Source organism: Gavialis gangeticus, unplaced genomic scaffold (assembly GCF_001723915.1).
Source record: "Gavialis gangeticus isolate Ggan-Ray unplaced genomic scaffold, GavGan_comp1, whole genome shotgun sequence".
Taxonomy (NCBI): Eukaryota; Metazoa; Chordata; order Crocodylia; family Gavialidae; genus Gavialis; species Gavialis gangeticus.
The window spans coordinates 11,329,904-11,354,080 of record NW_017729022.1 but is presented as its reverse complement, the minus strand read 5'-3'; the positions used below and the strand labels follow the sequence as shown (position 1 = coordinate 11,354,080).

Sequence of the window (24,177 nt, the reverse complement as noted above, 5' to 3'; positions counted from 1 at the left end):
AGCAACCTACATAAGCCAATAAAATGGCACCCTGTGTCTCCAAGCACAGAGAGTTGCATTTAAATTGATATTTAATTTGGCAAATAAATCACCCTTACCCAATGCAACCCATAAAATTAATCAGGCACAAAATACACCCTCCAGATTTGCATCCCTTTACCCCAGAGGTTTAAGAAACCAAGCACACCCGGGTCTTTAAAACCCTGTAACATATTCACACAACATGTTCCATAGTATTTCACCAGTCCCAAAATAACACATGCATTAGCAATTGTTTTGGCACTGGCAGCAATTCCATGATTTGAGGATGATGTCTACCATGGCTCATTGATGAGTTTTGAGATGACTCAACAGTGCAATCCTTGAGCCCCAGGTCTGTCAACAGAAGTTGCAGGTTTTTCAACAGGAGAGAGTAGGTCACCAGCCAGGATTTCTCTCTTTTTCCTTCCTTCACTCTCTCATCTCTGCTTCAAGGGCAAGATGCCTTACCTCAAAGTAGGCTGCCATGAGACTGTGGCACTATCGGAGTCAGTTAGCAGCCGGCTCCTCCCAGTTCTTGATGGCCATTTTCTTTAGGCATGCCTGCAATGTGTCCTTGTAGTGTTTCTTCTGGCCATCACTAAATCTCAGGCCACAAGCTGGGTATAGAGCATTATTTTGGGAAGTAATCATTTACTCATTAAACTCACCACATGTAACACAGTTGTGCATGTGTCTGGCATCCCTAATTTCCCTTATTTCCCTTGGCCCTGGACCCATATTGTCTATGGGGAGTTTTCTGGTTGGGTAAATCAGTTAAGAAGGCTATTGGTATCCAGGGTCCACTCCATAGAAACATACACTTTGGCAGAGGAGGTCATAGCAGGCCACAATCAAGTACAGGGGGTTTTCAATGCTGGCAGCCCAACAACCCTGCCTTCAGGCTTCAGATGTGCACAGCACCACCATGCAGAAGCTGCTAGGAGTATAAGACATGTTCTGAGTGATTCCATGTTGTCAGGAAATTCATAAGCTATGACAGGAGAGAATAGGCAGGGTCTTCAAATCTTGGAGGCACCTAAAATTCAGATCTCTGGGATTGGGGGAGAATAAGGTCCCAGTTGACCTAAGCATGTAAATGCGAGATTTATGCTTCACCCTTGCTCTATATTCCTTGCCACTGCTTCTGAGATTGAACTTCCCTGTGTGGTCCATCAAGCCCTATAGAAATATGGAGAGGGACCCCCTTACAATAAATGTATTTATTGCCTCTGTTAGGGGAGCAATGAAGTGTTGTGTGTGTTATCAATGGCTGAAGTGCAGTTTGGAATCCCTTTTCTCTGAAAGCTAGCTATTATTACAAGTGTGGTCTTGATGCTCACAAGCTATAACAACCTCTGTTACAGCAGCACAAACCTCCACTGTCTGACAGTTTACTGATTAGACAGGAGCCTGCAACTGTCTGAAGAAGCTAGTTTCCAGATTAGTGATAGCAATCCGCTTCTGCACCATTGTAGATTCTTTCAGTCTCTTCCTCTACACTGTCCACATCCAACATCCTGGCACATTTCTGTAATGCCTGAAAGGACTGCTAGCATTCCTCTGATGACTGTTTCACATCATACACTGGCAGAAGGAGCTCCTCTATCAGTTATATGGTTCTGTATCACTGCTACAAATGCCCAAAACTAAGTGCGGTGTTGGCAAGAGTAATTAGCACTTGGATCTCATAGGCATCAATAGGCCTGAGGTAGCATGACTTATACCATGGAGGCCCTGGTTTGGATGGCTTCATGAACAACCAGCTCACTTGCTGGAAATACATGGGTGAGGCTAGTCCAATGTCCTCCCCAGTGGCCACTCTCAAGCACACTGTAGAGAGAATGCCAGAGGTTGGCTACAGAAAGATGTCCCAAAGCTGCCTCCCTAAGGCTCTCCTTCATCTTTGAGTCACAGTTTGGGTTAGTCTGGCTGCTCATTATGCAGCCTTTTCTCCTTCTCTATGCCAGAGAAAGTCAGCATAGCTGTTAGCAGTCTGGCAGCAGGCTCCCTTAGGCAAGGTATAACTCAAACCATCAGCATCAGTCAGTCCTTGCCTAACCTAATTTTCTGCTAGCCATCATAGCCCAGACAAGAGACCACACTGTTATCCCCATTGATTTGCTATCACCATATCCGGAACTTCCAAAGAGCTCTGGGTTCTATGGACAGGACATGCTAACAGAGAGAGGAGGAGTGCCCATATCTATGTGAACTGGCAAAGAACCTAAATAATCAAGAGGACAGTGCTTCACCGTCATGGAGACTACCGATGTGGGGCAGAATTTTATTTCACTATTAAGACATATAGGTATTACTTATGCAGTTTTAAAGTATCTAAGGCACCTAACAACTTTCTGCATCATCTTGCATAGTTGCCTGAATCATATGTATGCACCTATATGATTTATGCTTCTATAACTTCACCTTATGCACTATGAATGCCCAGAGGTATCTAAGTCCATTTATATGTTGTTGTTATTCAACTTAATTATGGGTGCACAAAAGTTCTGTATAAATACCCAAAATTTTGGGTGACACAGACCATAAATAGTGACTGACACTGACCTGAGACTGCCATGGTGGTCAGTATCTTAGTGGCTAAAGGCTCTTGCCATGGACAGGGTGGACCTGAGGAATCCTAGGGTACACCAACCACCCCCAAGAGGATTTCACCCTGGCTTGCTGTGTCATAGAATAGCATACTAATCACGAGGCCCCAGACTACCTTCCTGTTGAAGTTAAGCCCCTAGGCAGCCAAGAGTGAAAGCATCCTGGGGACAGGAGGAGAACAAGCAAGAGGGAGCCTGGCTCTGTGGTTCAGAAAGGGAGAAGTTGCTATGGCCTGGATGGGATTAGCCTTAGCTTCCAATGTTATTTGTACATTTTGCATTACAGAGCTATTGGGTAAACTATATAAGCAGCAGTAAAGAAAGCAGGATTCTTTACCTGGTGCTCCATCTGCTTGAAACTTCTTCTCCCTGGGTGCATCTACATGAGCCATTTACTGCAGAGCTGTCTAATTAGCTGCACTGTAAATGTCTCTGTGTCTGCACGTGCTGCATCTATTAGGAAACACGAAGCCAAAAACTCTGCACTAGGCTAGTACTTATAAGTACAAGTACTACCCTGCTCCAGAGTTTTTGTGTGTGCAGTAATGCACGTTAGCTACCCCTGCACTGAAGCACCCTCATGCTGCAGCCAGCCCTTCTGCAGCACATTGAGTCCAGTCGGAGCAGCCCTGGGGTGCTGCCAGCTGGGGATGCTCCAACCTGGCTCAATGTGCTGCACACGAATAAACTCTGGAGCAATATATTCCAGAGTTTTTTGCTTCTGGGTGCACATTCAAACAGTGCTCCCAAAAGCAAAAAACTCTGGAGCAATAAACTCTGGAGTTTATTCATGTGCATTAATTGCATGTGTAGATATGTCCCCTAAGGCTGGAAAAGGGGCCCACTGCACTATTTGGAAAGCCTTTGGATGGCAATCCTCGTTACTGGATTAATCACCATCCAGGAAGAGCACACACCAACTTCAGATGCTTCCTCAGACTGACGAAGGGTTTTTAAACCTGAAAGCTTGCTAAGAAAAATTTTTCCGAACTATTTAAGTTGGTCTAATAAAGGATATCAGATTCACCCAAAGAACATTGTCTACCTATGTCCTTAGATCAACACAGCTACAACCTATACCTGTAATTCTCATTCCTGTACTTCAATGCAGGAGAAAATATAATGTAGAATCCCTAGCAGGAAAGAGTCTGGACCTGTATTTGGGAAGAAGAGAAGAAAATGTGGTGGAATGGAAGTAGCAAACCTTAATATCTATTCTCTGCCTTTCAGGAAAAGAAAACTCCCATGTCTACAATACTCAACATTTTTCAAGGGATAGGGCCTTGGGTTCTGGTCTGGTTGAGGGCTTGTCTCTATATGTATCCTTTATTTTCATCTTGCCTTTTCCTAAGCCAATGTCCCCATCATTGTCTGTTGGTTGCTGTTCACCTTCCCCAGAATCCAGGCTATCTGTATGCTATGCTTGATACCAATGATGTTGCTATTCCCTTTAGTTTTGGCAGGTGACCAGCTACCACCTCCAAACCTTACACCCCCAGGTGGATTCACACCTGGTATCCACAGATGGAGGCACACCCACTGCACCCACTTGCTCAGTAGTAGGCAAAGACTTTGGCATCCTGCAGATATGCTGGTGATGCCTTCAGCCTTCTGTTGAAGCAAAACTGTGTAGCCCCAAGAAAGTGAATTGGATTTTCCTTACATGCTGCAGTAGGCACAATATAATCATTCAGCTATATGCCTTAGGGCCTAAAATGAGGGAAAAAGCGTTCTGTGGTTGGAGTCTGGGGAACCTGTTATGCCTGTGGAAGGGTGAAAGAGAACTACATGAGACAGCCAGTGTGTGCATAATTGCTAAGCCGTGCAATAACATCCTCAGTGCCCATGCGCAGTTCCTGTAGTGCACCACTGAACTTAGTCAGCGGGCAGTCATTAACAATATGTAACATGATGTGTTTTACCACACCTACAATCTGAGTTGTCACAAAGATCCCAATGGTCAAGGTTGGCCATGCACAAACCTTGCCCTGTCTGGAACCTGTTCAGCAAGGTCCATTGGCAACATGGCAGGTTGAATCCAGGTAGGCAGACTGCAGGATTTGTGATAAGGAACATGTTTGGTGGTGATGTTGACCTCCATTCCAAGCACCATGGGGTCTCTGCCATGTAGTCCTGGTGCAGCCGTTTGGACCAAAGTGGGTGTCATGAAGGTAGATGTACAGCAGGTGGATTTAAGAGATTATCGTATAGCAGCAGACTGGATTGACATAAATCCCCAGTAGCTTGCTAGTGGCAACTTCCCATTGGATACGAGGGGGAACAATGCTGTTCAGGAGTGGGAGCCATGGTAGAGGGGTTGGTTGAAGAGCTCCCGAAATGATGCACATTGTCGAATGTAGCTGCACATCAATGAGCTTGGTGTCTAATGACCAATTCCAGACTGGTGCACAGTCCTCTGGCGCAGAGTACGAGATGACAAGAGCTGACATCCTTATGATTGCGACTTTTGCACTCCATGATGACCCAGCCAGCTTTTTAAAGTGGTTGTTGCGTGTTTTAACTTTCATTGCTGTTTTTTTCAAGTGTTCATGATAGCTCAGTGTCTGGTCTAGCATCACACCCAAGTAGATGGGCTGTGCTTCATGCCTCAGCCTCTGGCCATCCAGGTAGATGTTCAGCTCCCAGGAAACATTGGCTTTGTGTAGGTGGAAAATGCTGGAAATTGTCTTAGTGACACTTGGCTGGAGAGGCCCAGTCTTGCAGTAGTCATCCAGCTTTGCAATGTCACTGTTCAGACTGTGTTCTAGTTCAGAGAAAGTCCAGGCCTGAAATGCACAGCAGATGTCGTCAGCATAAATGAATTTCCATGACTGTGCATGAGATAGAGGTGTGTGCATGACTGTGCATGAGATAGCTGCAATTCCCTGTTCCCATCTATGGCTCCCCTTCATATATTGCTGCTTTATTCTCCCCACTGTGTGATGATCACCTGTCCCTACTCCACATCTTGGCAATATGTTCAGCTCACCAGCTCTTGTATCTGGATTCAAAGATATAACCCATGCAAACACCTTGCCCTAGTTCCAGCACTAAGAATTTCAAAGGAGAACTACACAGACACCACAGAAGCAAACTTTTCAGTCAAGGGGCATTAGAAGATTGCTTCTTAAATTCTTCCACCCCTAGGGCAGCCCAATAATGGACAGCCTGCATGCTCCCCTATCAGGGAAGAGAGCAAGCTTTAAATGAGCAACTTCCAAAGAGAGCCTCTCTACCCCCACAAGTGTGGAAGGGGGTGGGGTGAGAAAAACTGCTCTCCTCATCCCTCCTAGCCCCATGGAATTCCTGATGCCCCTTGAATAAGCCATGCCACTATGCCTCCCTAGTGCTGTTCAAAGGATGGAGGGAAGTAAGGCTCTTCCTGGAGTTCCTGCAGTATAGTGAGGCAGCTCTAGTCACTGACCCCACTCACAAGAACCAAATTGTTTCTGGGCCTGTGGCCAGACTGGTTCTTGCCCATGTTCTAGCTGTGGAGGCGGGGCTTCTTGCCATCACTGTCAGAGCATGGGCAGCCATGGTGGCACTGTGGGAGAGTCCTGCCCCAAGCAGAACACTGAGCATGTGGCAGATGACTGGCTAGAAGAGCTGGAGCTCTGTTTGTTCGTACCTAGGACACAGGCCTCCTACCCCACCCCCTGCCCTGTCTGTATTCAGTAGATACAGGTATACAGGAAACCCTTGCTATTTGCGGGTTCAGCATTTGCGGTTTCAAATATTCGCGAATGCTGAACCCACATTTTAAAATACACTTTATGCACTTACAGGAGCTCCTTGGGAGCTCCATGCTTGCTGCTGCCAGGCTCCTGCAGTCGCTGCACCCCACCCCCGCAGCCACTGGGGGCACTATGTTCATGAACTTGGTGCCTCATTCGCGGATGTCGCCGTTCGCGGGGGATACAAGAATGTATCCCCTGTAAATGGCAAGGGTCACCTGTACAATGAATGAGAAAAAGTAAACAACAAACTTTAATTATAGAGCAGTAGACAACCTCTGCAGAGCCTTTGGCCCTCTGAATAACTAGCTGTTGCCTCACTGTGGGACCATTTCCCAATTCCTAACTCTCTCAGTCTTCTGTTAGGCAGTATCTCTAAATTACTTCTATCACTACACTGTCTATTCCCATCAATCAGCTGATTGGTGGGACCACAGTGGGACAGCCTCCAGACCTTGGATACAGTCACCCCCCACTAGGTCTCCCAGTCTGAGACTAGGCAGGAGGCAGCTGCACTGGGTGCACTGCAGTTGGGTGGTCTATCAGAATGATTAAGAGCCAGCTTCTCTACCTCTCTCCTTCCTTCCCCCTTGGAGCAGAGGTGGGGGATTGTGGGATACTGGGGAGTCTTAGATGTACAGGCGGTAAACATGCAAACTTCAGAGTTAGCTTTGAAAGAATAGTTTGGTGGAATCACTAGCTTTTTTCTACCACAAACTGCTTGAATGCCTGTGTGCTTACTTTTTACTTTTCGCGTCAAGAAAAGGGCATACTTCCTGACACAAATATAATAGCTACCCATGGCCTCTGTCTGCAGAGTTGGTTCAAAGGGGCCATCTGTAGGAGATGTGCCTGCCACTGTAGCATTTTCAACATTTTGATAGAACAGGTGTACTTAGTCTTTCTTCAAATGCATCTCCCAACAGCTGCCTAGACCATCTATGTGAGGCTGTAAATCAGTGTGTAGTAGTCTCCTCTTTATGTCTCAGCTGCAGAAATGAGTTCAGTATTCCCTGAGTCTCCAGGCTACCTGCAGTTGCATTCCTGCTTGGCACTAAGATACAGAACACCTGCCCATGGACTGAAACAGACAACTAGGCATGTACCTGGGGCAAGGTGACAGCAAATATTACTGCTAAGAGTAGGCATCTGAGAGGCCAATTGGGTTCTGGGCCAATATCCTCAAGACTGGACAGCTCATCATCATTAATGTATTTCTCATCACAAAATAAAGTAAGGAAGCATTATCCCATTTTACAGATGGGGCAACTGAAGCAAAGAAAGATGAGGCCCAGATCCTCACAGATATTTAAGTTTCCAAGTCACTAAATGCCTTTTGAGGAGCTGGACCTAAGTAACATTTCCCAAACACAACTCTAACCGATGACCTATCCTTTCCTTCAGCTGTGATTGTAAAAAAAGTCTGAACCCTATTTCCACTTCAGAGTTACCAATGGAACTGCACCAGTGATGAATGATGGCTACAAAGTTTGCTTGTGCAAACTCAGCCTTTTAACTCACCTGTCACTGTCACTCATCCTGCTAATGCAGTTACTTCCTTGTAACAGAACACCATTGTACATGGAAGAGTGTCTGAGTAAAATATTAGCTAAGGGGGTCCTGAGAATAGTCTGCCTGCCTCTAGCAAAGGAGACTGTATGCTTTTGTCTTTGAAAAGTCCCAGTGGTGCTTCCTTTGTGAATGGTTGTAAATTGCTTACTGGAACCAAAATGCCACTTTTTTGTCCAAGTCTTCCTTATTTTACCCTGGAGGTGCATAGCTTAGGTTGATTAAATTGCTTGTTGTGGCTTTCTGACTGAAAGATTGTCTCTACATGCCTGTTTTGACATAAATATTCAGTAGTTGCGAGAAAAAGGAATTATTCATCTTCAGTGATATGGACATTCATTCTCTCTTTGGAGAGGTTTAATACATGGTAAGTCTGCAACAGCCTAATTCCCTTACACATAAATCTTTTAATTTTGGAAGAAGATAGGAAAATTTTATGGAACATCTTTTTTTGTGCTGGGGAATCCATTGCTGATGATGTTGCTTTAATAGGACACTTAAGATGAAGACTAATTGTGACTCCTGGAAGTTCATTAGAAATCTTTTCAGCCTTTACCAATGTTTTCACTAAACACCTGTTTTTCCATTTCTTGATCTCCACTGAGCAGAGATATAAAATGAACAAGGTGCCTTGTTCCTTTTCTTATCACTATGAAAATGGTGTGGCTTTAGAAACTGCACTTGAAATGGCAGGTGAAATAGCAAGCATCCAGTAAATATAAAGCCTTTAAAATAAAAGGATATAGATAATATTAAAGTACAAAAACTGTTACTGACATGAATAATTCACTGACTATAGCATGGAATAAGTCACCAACTAATGTGCATTACGTGCTGGTTAAAAGTGGATGTGTCTGAAGAAATATGGAAATTGGAATACTTTAATAACTTTCTATATGAAAGATGATGAGACTGCCTAAATGATTAAGAGGAAGATATGTTATAATGAACTAAAGCCACTCGAGTGTAAGGTAATTTTAATTCAAATCTCCATCTGCTTATGTATAATTAAGACTCATTTAACAAGTTAATGCCTAACAGAGAGAACTGATAAGTTTGGTATTAAAGAGCTTAAGAGAAGTAAATTAAACTGTCGAGTTTGAGGAGATTTCGTTTTAATTTCTTACACCTGAACCAAAACATAGTGTTCCAGAGGGTATTTCTTTACTCTAACCATGCAGCCAAGTGCCAAACTTGAGGAGAAAAGGAGGGAACAAAACCGAATATCTTTTTTATATTTTAATTTTTGATATCATGTCAAGCCAGGAGTTTGACAGCATCTTTGCTGACATGAATATTTATACCTTTCAACCTGCTCACAGTATAGCATCCATACACCATTAAAAAGACACTTTGCATGCCATCAAAAATATTTATGCATTGGAGAGATTGCCAGCAGGGTTAAATAACCTGTGAAAATATGAGGGATGCCTTTGAAGTGCAAAAAAAGTAATATTTTGATCTCTGGTAAATTTCATGTGATATTCCCCCTGCTTAACTTCCTATTTCATTCTTTCTTCAGACAGCTCCTCCAGAAGGTCCAGCAGTCAAAACAGTGGCTTCAACCTTTTCATCTTTTATCATACAATTTTAATTCTCTTTTTTGGCTTCTTATCCGCTATGGAGATGAGTTTCTTACATTCACTTTATACTTAAAATTCTCTCTACTCTTGAATTTTTGTCAGCAGAGCTAGCCATTTATTTCTGAATTGCTCCTAGCACTTGCCAATATGTTAAACATGGTTAGGAATGCATTTTTAGAGCAAGTGCTACTGTACACCCAACTCTTATAACAGGGTAGTTATTTCCTTCTGAATTAAGACAAAATAGTCATTCACTGAAGTATTTAAAATATAACAGAGATGTGGGATCTACATCTTGTTGGTTTTGCATTGGCAGACTTGGCTAAGCCACTTTGAGAGAGATTAAAATCAGGAAAATTGCAGAATGATTTATTAAAAAATAAGTAATAAATCCAACCTAGTAGAAGGAATACATTCTGGTTTAAATCAACAGAAGGTTTAGCAGAGTGACACCTTAGATACTAACTGGTTCATACATGAGCTTTTAAAGGCAACAAGAGCTTTTGTACTTCATTTGATGCTAGGACCCTGCCCTCACTTTTGCCTGACAACAGACTAACATGGATAACCAGCACTGTAAAATTCAACAGAAAATAAAATGTTCATATATAAAAATGTGCAGAAGGGACATAACACACAACATATTATTAACATTGTATAGCCACATTTTACATTACAGCAACTTTAGTATTTCTATGTCAATGTACCTAGTACAACAACACAACTTAGATTTAAGGAATTCGGGGCACATCTACACATGTGCTTTAATGCGCAACAGCCTATTCTACTGCACATTTAAGCAGAAGTGTAAAAAACCATGCTAATATGCTGATGTGCAGTAGAATAGGCTACTGCACATTAAGTGTCACCTGAAAAGCATGTGCTTGCGCTACTGTGCATTAGCACCGCCTAATGCACATTTATTTAGTACTTCATACTGAAGGTACTAAATTTAACGTGCATTAGGAAAAGTGCATTAATACATATGTAGACATGCTCTCTGTCCTCCTTATTGGCTCACTGCTGAAGGAAGAGGCTACATAAAACATTGGTTGTACTTGTATGGTTGAATTCACCCAAAATGCATGAGATAAATGCAAGCAATTCTCAAAGGGGTAAGAGGTACACTATCTGACTTTTAGTAGACAACAGTCAATTTAGTCTATAAGGCAGCCAACTTTAATATTGATGAGTTTTCCATGGCAAAAAATTCCCTTTTTTCTGGAATACCTTAATATTGAAGATCTTCAACTCTTTTGAACTTAAAAAACAAATTCCAAACATTTACAAGCAACCAGATCTGACTGTATCACAACCCAAAGAGATGAACAAAGAGATAAGCTTAAATATGAACCCTGAATATGCCTGCACATTAGACTGTGGAGGAATTTCAGCACATATCTTAGTTTGAACTAATATTTGTATAATTCTAACTTCACCTTTGTGAAACCATGTTAGTACTTCCTGTTATCATGGAAGATATTCTAGAATCCATTCTTTCATGCAAGCTGTGTAAGCTAAAGAAGTATTGTTTATATGAAAGCATTGTGAGGTGGATACATAATTAGCTACATCATGAGTAAAGAATAGCCATCAGTGCTTCAATGTCTAACTGGGAGGAGATAACAAGTAGGGCTCCCTGGGTCTGGTACTGTTTAATATATTCATCAGTAATTTGGAGGATGGGATTGAGTGCACAGGTGGCAGATTTTCAGATGACACTAAGGTTGTTGGAAGTGCTTTAAGGGCTTGGATTAGGATGAGAATGACATTGACAAATTGAAGAAATGGTCCAAAATTGATCAAATGAAATTCAACAAGGGCAAGTGCAAAGTCCTGCACTTTGGACAAAATAACTGCAGGTACAACTGCAGACTGAGGAATGACTGGCTAGACTACAGTACTGCAGGAAAGGACCTGGGGGGTTATAGCAGACTTTACACTGAATATGAGCCAACAATGTGCTCATTGCAAAAAATGCTAGTAGCCTACTAGGCTATAGTAACAGAAGTGTCACCTGCAAGTCAAGGGATGTGATTCTTCTATTCTATTCAGTACTAGTGAGACCTCACCTGGAGTACCATGTCTGGTTTGGGGTGCTACAATTCAAGAAAGATGTAGACAAATTAGAACGAGCCAATATTGACATGAGGTGGATTTTGCTAACAGTCTTCAAACAGAACAAAGCAGCTTTACTGAGGATGGTGACAGACTAAAGTTACAGGGGGAAGGACAAGGAGCAATGGCCTTAAATTGCAGTAATGGACATTTTGGTCAGAGAGTAGAGAGAAGTTTCCTATCATGAGGATGGTTAAGCATGACAGTAGGCTACCTAGAGCATATGCTGAATAGCGTCAAGTTAACAGATAGATTTGCTGCAAAGCATCTGATGTATGGCAATTGTCCATCTGGTCATACTTATTCTGTGGCAAGTGAAAGCTAAGCCATAGCAGTTTACCTGCAATTATGCAAAGTCAAGTTGTCCTTGTTTAATTTTCAGTTACCATGAGGCAGGAACAGTGAGATGGATAGTTACCATTCATCAGCAACTCCACAGTGAGCACCTTCTCTCTGTTAATTCACATCAAGTTGATTATTTGTCCATATCCTTCCAGAGCAAGAAAAAAGTTACATGTATTTTATCATCTATGTATGTAAGGTATTTTGGTAAGAAATGATTATTGTCTATGTAGGAAGCCTCTCGTTTTTTAAAAAGTCCCAAGGATCCTACAAGTTTTCCCCATACCCATAGCCAATATTTCTCATTAGGCAGTTGAGGGATGTTAGAGGGCAGGTGATACCCCTTCCCAATAAGGTTGAGTGGCTGGATTTGGATATTCAAAAAAAATCCCAAGATTTGGCATCTTTTTAGTTAAAAGGCATTTTTATTTAGGTTCCTTTCCAGAAGAAAATTGTTTTTTACCAACAGAAAAGTCTGTGACAACATGACAAATATTTTCTCTACATTTTAACGTAGCTTCATGCAGACATGTATTTTAATCATTAAAAATTATGACATTTTTTGCTTAAAGAAAAGTTCATGAGTAATGTCAGTCTTTCATCTCATTGGACAAGAATTGTTAATATGGAGGGAAAAAATAGAGTTCAGATTTTTATGGAGACAGAGTGAGTCCAATAGGGCAGCAACTGGACCTTCTAATGACAGCCCAAAATCGTGTTATACCTCTTCATGGTTAATCTATGATCTAAAGTTAGAATTTAGCTATGCTGGCTCACTAAATGCTATCAAAATATTTAAGTACCCCCCCCAAACACACACACTTTTCTCTCACCCTTCAAAGACCTGTACAAAAAAGAAGTTAGTCAATAATCTAAATCAATTATACTGTAGAGAGGAAACTAGAAGAAGGACTTAGGAAACCATGAACAGGCCCTAGTGAGGCTTCTTCCATGTATTTTGGAATGGATGTTTAGGAAGAGTGGGTGGAAAACAAGACAGAAATGGAAGGAAAAGAAGTGAAGGGAATCTGAAGAGGGTAATAGATAAAAGGGGAGGTGTGCTTGTAGGAGGGGAGATTGGTTATACATTTTCAAATCTAATCCATCTATCTCTCTTCTCTTCCTTACAGGACAATTTGTGAGGTGCCCTGTGTTTGCACGGGCATATACGTCCTATCTGAAAGGAGTGAATGAGCCAGGGTTCCAAGCGCAAATAAACATGACAGTATATGATATTGACTCTACCAACAGAATTAGTATTACCTGGGCACTTTTGTCTAAGCCTAGTGCTGGACTTTGCGACCCTAATAATGTTTTTTAATGTCGTTTTTGCAGCTAATATTGATATAAATCTCAACCAGTTTTCATGCTGTTCTGTGTAATTCTCTAATATGACAATATAATCCTCTCTGATCTTGCTGCTTTTCTCTTCAAGAATCAAATATTGCTGAACAACACCTTAGCTTTCCATTTTATCTCAACTGATTTTGGTTCATTTCTCTTCACTTAAAAATTCTTAATACATTATTTTGCATAAACATTACTTATTTGCTTCTCTGAATGGACAATATTAGTATAAAAACTGTCAGATTTTCCTATTTCTTATAAGTCAGGTTATGCAAACCTTATCAGATTTTCCTCATTTTCTCTCAGTGATTAAATATTGATATTAAATCACCTTAAAATTCACCAGATTTCTATTCTAATTTTTGGTTGAAATAGGATCTCCTCAGTTTTAGGGAACTCTTGCCCTGAATCATTGACTTGATTATGGGGAGAAAAATATTGGATGCTAAAAACCTAACAGAAAGGCATAACAAGGAGCAATGGCTGGAATTTTAATTCTAATTGGAAACAGGGACAACTTTTTTAAGAGTGAGGGTGACATATCACTGGAAAAACCTGCTCAAAGGAAACAATGACTTCTCCATATTTTGATATACTAAAATGAAGGCTGGATGTGTTTCTGAAAAGTTGTGTTTCTGTCAAGCTTAACTTACTGGGCTGACTATAGACTTGATGAAATTCTCTGATCATTGTTAAACAGTAGGCTACAGTAGAAGTATTAATGGTCTCTCCTGGCCTGAAAATATAGTAATCTATGAATTTAATATGGAAAACCAGAAACAATTCTCAGCTATATATGAACAGGTACATGTTAGCAACATTTTATATTTCAGAAAAAAAAATTCCTTGTATGATACATAGATTGCTATGATAAGTATTTATTTTTCTGTTTATTGGAGTAAATCATTAAACAACAAGGAGTGCCATTAAAATTGCTTAAGGGACAGATTTTAAAAGGGTTTAGGCATCTAAAGGTACAATTTAAATTGCAGATACCTAGTGGGATTTCCAGAACTGATAATCTATAATCAGTTGTTGATATAAGTGGGAGTTAGGAATCCAGATAATCTTTGAAATTCTACAAGATGAATCTTTAGTGACATAAACATCTTGAAAAATCTAACCCTAATTAGATGACATGCCTAAAGCCTGTTTTGAAGAACACCTGGATTATTTCAGAACCAAAGTTCAACTGATGCATTTCCAAATGACTTAGGCAGATGTTGATATAGGACTTAGACTCTAAGGGTATGTCTACACGTTGCTGTATGGCAATGTTGCTACAGCGCCATGCTTTAGTACTTCCTTTTGGATGAGTGGCACACTGGGGTCATGCTGTATGCAAGTGGCAGGCATGCTGTACAGCCCTGCAGGAGCTCTGGCATTGTGCTGCACAACCCCATGGAAATGGTAGTGGCAGTGGCTCCAGGGTCATGTTGTGAAGCCTTGAGGTGGCTTGGGCATCAAGGCTATACAGAGTCGCCCTGCAGCAGTGGTGGCTTTGGGGGCATACTGCACAGCTCTGGAGTGACTGCAGCAACACTGTGCTGCATGTAGCACCCACTCCAGAACCAGACTGCCAGGCTGATCTATGAGTTCCAACTGGCCCACAGACCAGCCCCATGCCACTCATCGCCAGATGAGTTTGACACCTTGCCCTAGGGTAAAGAAGCCAGAGAAAGTATGTTTGATGAGCAGTTATGACTTACTTGTTTGAAAGATTGGAACACACTGATTGTACTTGATTAATAACAATAACCAAAACAACATAATGGGGGAAAGTAGTAATAAATTGGGCTCTTATGTGTGTTCTTATAGGTATACTCTTATGTTTTCTTACTTCAAACCTCTTGAAGTTTTGTATGAGGAAGAAATGCAAGACTAGGTCTACTGAATAAAGTTTATAAGAAAATAATGGTAGGAAAAAGCTGTATCTGCTTCATAGGAAATATTGATTAGTGCACTGTGTCCTTTAATTCTTCATTTAAAAAAAATTGCATGTGGAAATAAACTGATCAATTACACTCAAGGAACTCTTGATATTTTTTCCCCTTAAAGATAAGCAATAATTTATTTCTCTTTCATCTTCACAGTTATCACATATTACCTAGCTACATGACCTATGCCACTACATACCACAGGAGAATTGCCCACCTACATTTACTTGGACAAATACAATTGCAATTTACAGGTTAAATGTACTGTACAATGTGTTGTTGGAAAAGGTCATTCTGATCCATATGATGGGATGTAGGACATGACTTATTAACAGATGCAATTTAACATGTAAAAGTTTAACAACTTGTTATGCCAAGAAGCAAGGATACTGTATAAAACATTTTGTTTTGGTATTGGATTTTTACTAAAGTAGAAAAAAGAAAACTATAGAAATAAATCCAGATCTTAACTTACAATACATACATTAAAGTAAGAAATTGAGTGGATCCTCCATTTTTTTGTTTTACTTTTCTTTTTTTATATAAATGAATATTATGAATATATTGCATGGTAAAGAAAGATTGCCCACTAAGGAAGGTACCATTATATGAAAAACAAATGAAAATTACCAAGTTATTTTGCTTACAAAAAAGGCCAAACTATAAACAGTCACAAAATATATAAAAATGCCACATTGAACGAGGCAATCAGACTCTACCCAAACTGGTAGTATACTCTTTGAAACAGTTGTGTTCATACAGTAGTAACTGATAGAAAGGCATTGTGCACTCTTGTGCCATCTGGAGACTTAGCACCATGTGTCATTAGTTCTTGGATTGTCATCCAGTTGTCCAAAATTTTCTTGTTCCTCTTTTTCATCATCTTTTTGTGACTGAGTTCAATAATGTTAATTTCTTTTTTTCCCTCACTGCCACTTTGTGGACTTTCCTTAAGACACTCTAACCTGCTCCGCATCATGAACTCTCGCCGCCGCCTCTGCTCCTTAGCTCTCACCAAATGCTGCTTCCGCTCCTCTTTGCTCCAGTAACGTCCCATTTTCATTTCGCTCATCGTATCATCATCCGTTGTCATTCCACTGCGCTCCTCTTTAATTTTTAAGGCACGTTCCTTCAGGATTCTGTCTCGTACTGGTCTCTTTGTGATATATCGTGTTCCATCACTTCTTATTTTCACTTTCCATTCCATCTTCGGTTCTGTACACTTCGATGAATCTTTGCACATGCTCACTAGGCTGAGCTGACTTTGGGCATACTCTACAGCAGATTTCTGTTGGATCAGCTGCATATAGCTTTGATAATGTTTTGCATGTGCAGGTATATTCCCATATCTGTATGATGAACTGTGATATGGAGATAGGTAAGGAATGTTCTCGGCGCTTTGCTTCTCCTGGTCTGTGAATTTGCTGCTTTCTGAAACCATTACCTTATCTTCAACAGTACTGCTTTGCTCAGTAGTTTTGGTTTTGGTTGGGGTTGCCTCCCTGCTACTCTGTCCAGAAGACAACTGGTTAGCTACAATTGTGCTTCTCAAGTTTTTCCTATTGGTGATGCTAATCATTCTCTGGAGTGAGCTATCAGGAGATCGGTCAACAGTCAGTGGAGTGCTCCTGCAGCTTTCTGCTGTGTTGTAAGCACTGGAGCTATCTTTGTCAGATTTCTCAGGGTGCTCTATGATATCATCCAGCTTACCTCTTTGTACATCTATGCTGGTGTTATAATTCCTGAATCCTCCATCATGTAAGGACCAAATATCTCCATACTGATCCCTCACCTTTTGAAGCCTGTGAGCCTGCATAATGTTCTGACACTCGAGTTCAATATTCCTCAATTCCTCATTGAGTAACTGTAGCTCATGCTCCACCCCATCTTGTTCCTTTCTGTTACACTCTATTGTACTGCTTGAGTAATATAAGTCATATTCACCGTGGTTTCTAATCTTGCATTTGAGTTCCAAGAGTTGCCGAAACCTTTCACAGTCCTCATCTTGGTTTCTAACAAAATCTGATTCAATATATTCCCCAGACACAAAGCTTTCATTGCATTGGAGTTCAACACTTCCTAAAGTATCCTGGCTCTGGCCCAGCTCCCGCTTGCTTTGTAGGGCAGCAGTGCTCTGCTCCTCAGGTGCATTCTCCTGCTCCGAGCTCTCATCATTACGTAGACTCTCATCTGTAGGCCCCACTCCACTGTCTTTCTCATGGTTGTTGGATGAAGAAGTTGCGGTGTCTGTTGTGCCATCCTCTTCCTCATGCTTCTTTGGCTAAGGAAAAGAAGAAACCAAACAATGACAAGATACAAGCCATATTAAATGTAAATATTTTCAATCGGAGTTGAGCTAAAACAGTTGAGTTCTAATTTAACCTGAGTGAAAATGGTTGACTGAACAGTATCCCTACTAGCGTATTCCTTTTAAACCTCTCTGAGCCTCATGCTTCAGTCTCCAGAGCCCACCTGGATTTCTGAAAGGTGGGAGAAGAACGGTGGAGGAAGTAGAGCACTGTTAAACCACTGACATATCTTCCAGAGACAGGAAATAAATACTTCCCTCCCCAGCAAAGCCAACTCAGCTCAGTGCTTAAGGATAATGATCACCATATGGTGTATTGCTTTTGGCTCTGGATTATGGCCAGACACTGGTGGATCTAAGCTCTTCTCAAACCTGAGGCAAACATTATGCCTGCATAACTTCAAAAATTAGATTAAGCAGCTCTTATGAAACATGGGATGTTACAATAAGGATTATTTTTACCAGTGGGGCTACTATATGGTGTCTACACATACTGTACTTCACTATCAGTAAAGTCAAGACTGACATAATGAAAAGCACCAGAGCTGTTGGCCTATACTTAAATGTTTCATCTATTTTTTCCATCTCTTATTTTCAAAGCTACCTTTTTGAAAAATTGCTAAATGTCTGAACTCTAGGACTTATTCAGGTGACTTGAACAAACTTCTTCCCAACCTAGCCCTTCCAGGGGTCCATTAATAGTAGAACAACACTGAGCAACTACCACGGGACAGTCAAGCATTTTTGATCTTGGCTTTTATTTCACTCCCAACTTATGGTACCTTCCTATTTATTGTGCACTTTAGTGCCAAGAGTATTAGCAAACAACATACTGAAGGAGTGTATGTATTTTCTTTTTCTAACTGAATGTGCTACAGGCATTCCTCCTCCTCCCTTTTTTCTGACACTATCATCCAAAGTGCAATTTACATAGCCTATTTACTGTATGCCTAAGTGCACCCAGCATCAGCGTAAAGTGCTTTCCCCTTTTAAAGGTGTAATTACATAATTAAGCATAATGGTTAGCGAGATTAAAGAGAGAAAAAAGGTACAGTGCACAAGTAACAGGAAACAAAATCCAAGAGGGCACACATAACAACAGCTGATTCTTCTACCATGAAAGATACTAGCAGATACAAAAAAAAAAAAAAATCCCTCACCTAGCCAGTGTGCCATTAGTACTTTAGAACAATGAACACTTCAACTATCTTCTTTTCACTTGTTAGAAAAGAGGGGGTAACTAGGTGGCACAGCTTTAAAAAAAATAAACAGGTATAAAGTGTCAGGAGTGAAGAAAACTCAGAAGAAATCCCATCACCGGCAGCAAGCAAGCAGTCTTAACAGAGTTCTCAAAAATGAGAAAAGTTTCTCTTACTAGCTGGAAAGGCTTGTTAGGAAACTGCTATCCTTACAACAGTATTGCATATTTTAAACATACACATCAGGTCAAAGAACACATGTAGTGGTAGTGAACTATATAATAAACATAGCCTTGCTATGGGCCACCACCCACTTGGCCACCACCCATACCAATTGCAGAATTAGCCTTCAGAATGTAATTTGTTAAGAGGGTAGGGTAAGTGTCATTTAACCCTGAATAGGTGAGAAATTTAAAATCTGATATTTCATGGCCTTTTTGGCCTGGCAACTTTTGGAAGGCTCCCAGATACTAGAACTTAGAACTTCAATGTTACGGTGGACATGAAAGGTGCTTGCAAATGTAACCCCCCCCCCCCCAAAACTGCACTTTACCGGGAGAAGCAGTGCATTACTTTTACCTCGCTGTGCAGCATCTGTATAGGTTGGGCACTTCAGCAGAGCTTTTTCGCATTTTTATCTAAAGCTGATTCAACCAGCTATTAGATAAAGCACCAAAAAAGGCCCACTAAAGTGCCCAATCTATACAGACATTGAGTGAGCTGGGTCCAAATAACACACTGCCTCTTTTGGGCATGTGCTGGGTGCAGGGCAGGAGTGAACAGTTTTAAGTGCTGGGTTTTTTTTTTAATGTCTGCAAGTAGCCAGAAGTATTATAGTGTAATTGTTAGAGGTTTCTAAAATTTATAGCTATGTATTTTTCTCTCTGAGGTCTTTATAGTTATGCTTAGAGCAACTAAAGTATTTTGGTTTTATAGGAAGAAGGAAAATGAAACATGGTATCAATAACATTTTAAATAGCTTTAAAACATTTCTGAATTAGTTCTTCTTTTAAAATGTGAGGCATACATACAGAATATATGTTGGCATGTTTCAGTGGTATATAGAAGCTTTATCAATAGTTTGAGATGTAAGCAACGCTGCTGTTCCATGCTTATGAAAATACATTGTTTTTACCACACCATGTTTTCTTTTTTGTAATATTCCTTTATTTCTTCTTCCTCTGTGCGGCAGATACATTGCTGTGAAGGACTATGAACCTCATCTAAAGACTTTTTAAGATTTTATACATTTTTCTAACATACCCATGGAACCTTAGTTTCAGTTTCAAAAGGAATTCTAGAATTCCGGACTTGGTAGCAGTGGTTTTTCCATCCCATAAACAATTAAAGATTTCAAAATATTACCTGTCTGCACCAGAACAAAACCATCATCTTTAGAAAGAAGAAATGAGGAAGACTCACTCTGAAATGGCCTACTGCTTAAAGTACTTCCCTCAAATGTGGGAAATCCATGATTAAGCTTCTACTCTGCCATTTCCCTCGTCTTGGTAAGTACCCTAACCACCAAGCTATTGGGACGGGTTTCTCTCCGCCTCTCCTATTGGAGTCATCACCCTTTATCTGAAAATACACCTTTGTTGGAGCATTCCTCATTGTTAACAAGGCACTGGAAGAAGGAAATATGCATTTCTGCTTTTTCAACTCCTATTCAGTTTATCAACTTTGAAGAAACTAAATCATACAAAAAAGATATTGTTTCTTCACCTGCTGGCACTAAAAACAAAAGTAATCAGGATAAATTTAATTTTATATATATTTTCTAAACAACAGAAACTGACATTTGTAAAAAAATCTAAATGTGAGTATCTGCTCAGTTGTAAAGACTGAAAATAATACAGATATTTGCTTAAAATGCAGTACATGATACTATGACATATTTATAAATTATCCTTGGGACTTAGACTTCTGAGTACCAAAGTCACTTTTTAAAACTTTACACATTATTTACTGAAAATTAATAAGCCTGTTCTTGAAATAAACATTGACTATTGCTCCACAATTACTTCTCTTTGAAAGACCAAGGAACTACAGAAAGACAAGAATCTTTTTGAAAGAACTACAGACGATGAGAATCCTAACCTGGTGGTGCGTATAATCTAGCAGTAAGTGAACCTCAAAAAATTCTGTATTTCAACTTGGATAAGCACTCATTCCTGTAAGAATGGCTAATCTTGCAGACACTGCTCTCACTCTGGCTTTACAACATTTATTCTCCAATCTAAACTACAACATTTATTCTGTAACCTAACGTCTAGAGTGCTGTTAAAGTTTGAAAGTAGAGAGTCCCAGTGCAGAGACTGAATCGGTCCTGTTGCTCCAAACTAGGAGAGTGGGCTATTCTATCAGCCTCTGATGGTGAATGCGATAGTGGCAGAGGTGTGGAGAACTGCCGGGAAGATAAAGAACAATGTTGCACATGCCACTTATATATGTTAAATGCACTTAAAATTTTAGTGTCCATGTGATCAAGCAGCAGATAACGTGCTAAGTGTGCTTGTATCATAGCAAACACAACTTTTTGGGTAAGGAGTATCTATAGATTGTATTATGTTCAGCTACCATCAGCTTGTTCTATAGAGATAATAGGAGTAATCTGTGCTCCTCCAGGATTCCAGAATACACCACTCCCAGCCCTGCCCACCCCCCAACTCTTGCTCCAGGGAATGATCTATTCACCTGCCCAAGCTCTACTGCCCAGGGGGGTGGCACTAATCCCCAGGCAACACCTGCACCCACTCCTAGGTGTGACCCTGACCCACATGGCATCACTTGAGCACCCACTGTAAACTGCAATATTTGCCAAGGCCTGTCCCTTTTGTTTGGGCACTCTGGTGCAGACAGTGAACACTTAGCTTCCAATCCAAACCAGAGAAGGTCCTCCTCAGACTCCTCAGGAAGACCGTTTACTGGACTTATGATGAGGTGCTGGACTACATTGTGAGGAGAGAATCATTGCCAGCACTGCCAAGGTCAGGAAGGACAGCTGACAAACCAGATGGTCTATGAGTTCATCATTGCCTAGATGGTGGCTTGAGCATACCAGCAGGACTAGCAGAAGATCCACATTAAAATCTAATGCTGGAAGTTACAGAACATTTGGAGTAGGGATGTCTTGAGTGCTGTGAGGACCATGGTCCCCTGCCATGCTTGTGAAGTGCCCTGCTTCATCCCCAAACCGGCCTGTCTAGCAATGGCAGCTCACTGCTCCACTTTGCCCATGCTCCTGGCCCCTTCCTCCCTCTCCAAATGTTCCATACACACTGGGGGCTGCCCTGGCCTGTGGAAATTGGTTGCTGCCTAGGGACAGGCTCCCATCCTCACATCCAAGGTCTAAGCCCCTGGAACAACTTTTTAGGGCACTAACACACAGAATCATACCATAGTCCTGCTGCCCTGCATGCCTACACCCCCTGAGGCACTGCTGGTATGGCTGGGGCAATCCCATATGTTCTTCTGTGGGGGCCCAAGCACAGACTGGTCCAGTGCTAGAGAACGCTGCCATTGTTCAGGTCCTGGCATGGTAGCCACTTCCATCACCCCAGGGATACCAGGCACAGCCACTTCAGGTGGCAGTTAAAGCTGTCATTTGTCAGGATTTCAGGTGCCTCACAGCTTGGAGTCCCAGCAATAGCTGGTTTGGAGCATTGGGGCAGGGTATGGGACAGGGCATTATTCTTCAGGGGAAAGCCTGTGAGTGTGGAAGAGTGAAGTGATCAATGCTTGATTGATCATTGCTTTCATTGGTAGGAGGTCTGGCAGAGCTATGAAGCTATAACACAGGCACAGGAAGGTTTCTGAAGCTTCATGCGCATTCCATGGAATCACTATTTTTCCTGGGGAAACACCACAATTGGCTCCTCTTTTCCATGATTCTAGGGATTGCAGAAGCAGCAAGGCATATCTTGCTGGTTGCCACTGTCAGGAACACTGATCAGGCAGACTAGCCTGGGTCCAGTGCTATCAGGGCTCAGAGCAGGCAGGCCAGCCTGGGCTAAATTACCACCTGCAGCATGGATTCATAGATGCTAGGGTCAGAAGGAACCTCAACAGATCATCGAATCCAACCCCCTGCCTGGGCAGGAAAGAGTGCTGGGGTCAGATGACCCCAGCCAGATGCCTATTCAGCCTTCTCTTAAAGACCCCCAAGGTAGGGGAAAGCACTACTTCCCTTGGAAGCCCATTGCAAATTTTGGCCACCCTTACTGTGAAGAAGTTTTTCCTGATATCTAGCCTAAATCTGCTCTCTGTCAGTTTGTGACCATTGTTCCTTGTTACCCCAAGAGGTGCCCTGGTGAACAGAGCATCTCTGATCCCTTGCTATGCTCCCCTAATGAATTTGTAGGCGGCCACAAGATCACCTCTCAGCCTTCTCTTGCAGAGGCTGAAGAGGTCCAAGTCCCTCAGTCTCTCCTCTTAGGGCTTGTTCTGTAAGCCCCTAACCATACGAGTGGCTGTCCTCTGGACCCTCTCAAGTCTATCAACATCCTTCTTGAAGTGCGGTGCCCAAAACTGGATGCAATACTCCAACTGTGGTCTGACCAATGCCACATAGAGGGGAAGTATCACCTCCTTGGTTATATTTGCTGATGCATGATAACGTGCAGTTAGCTTTGCTGATGATTTCATGACAATGACGACTCATGTTCACCTTGGAGTCCACTATATCCCTGTCCACTTCTGTGCTGCTGAGAGGGTCACTTCCCAGCCAGTAGTTGTCCTGGATATTTTGGCGCCCTAGGTGCAGCACTCTGCACTTGTTCTTGTTGTACTGCCTCCAATTGTGTACTGCCCACTTTTCTAACCTGTCCAGGTCTGCCTGCAACCGTTCCCTACCCTCAGGAGAGTGCATTTCACCCCACAATTTAGTATCATCTGCAAGCCCCAGCTAAAGAACTCTACCCTAGTTGGGCAGCAACAAACATCCTGATTGGCTGCTGGGAGCAACACCTTTTCATTTAGCATAAGCTGGGCTCCAGAGTCTAAAGAACAGTCAGCATTTCTGCTGTGGCAAGCTTCCTGGCTCCTGACCCCAGTTTTGTCTTATTTCTGCACTTTGATTTGGGATTCTCTTTAATGTCTTTAAGGTCTTTATTAACGATGTGGACACTGGTATCAGAAGCAAACTGGCCAAGTTTGCCGATGACACCAAATTTGGGGGGACAGCATCCATCCCGAAGGATAGGCTGGTGATCCAGGCTGATCTTGATAGGAAGATAAAAACCTGATATTCAAGTGGGAGGATAAAAACCTGACATTCAATATGGAAAAATGCAAGGTTCTCCAGCTTGGGGAAAAAAACCCGCATCATGCTTATAGGTTCAGCAATGCTACGCTCACTAGCACAATGACCGGGGACTTGGGGGTCATGATTGACCACAAGATGAACATG

The 24,177-nt window shown here is 41.7% G+C and overlaps 1 protein-coding gene across 1 annotated transcript in view; it reads right to left on the bottom strand.

Moving 5' to 3' along the window:
- Positions 1–13,477: 13,477 nt before the first annotated feature.
- Positions 13,478–24,177, bottom strand: part of PDZRN4 (PDZ domain containing ring finger 4) — a 224,796-nt gene continuing 214,096 nt past the window's right edge. Inside the window, exon 8 of the mRNA XM_019514589.1 lies at positions 13,478–17,541. Within this exon, the coding sequence (XP_019370134.1) occupies positions 16,015–17,541 (1,527 nt within the window). The 3' untranslated portion in view covers positions 13,478–16,014. The remainder of the gene's footprint in view (positions 17,542–24,177) is intronic.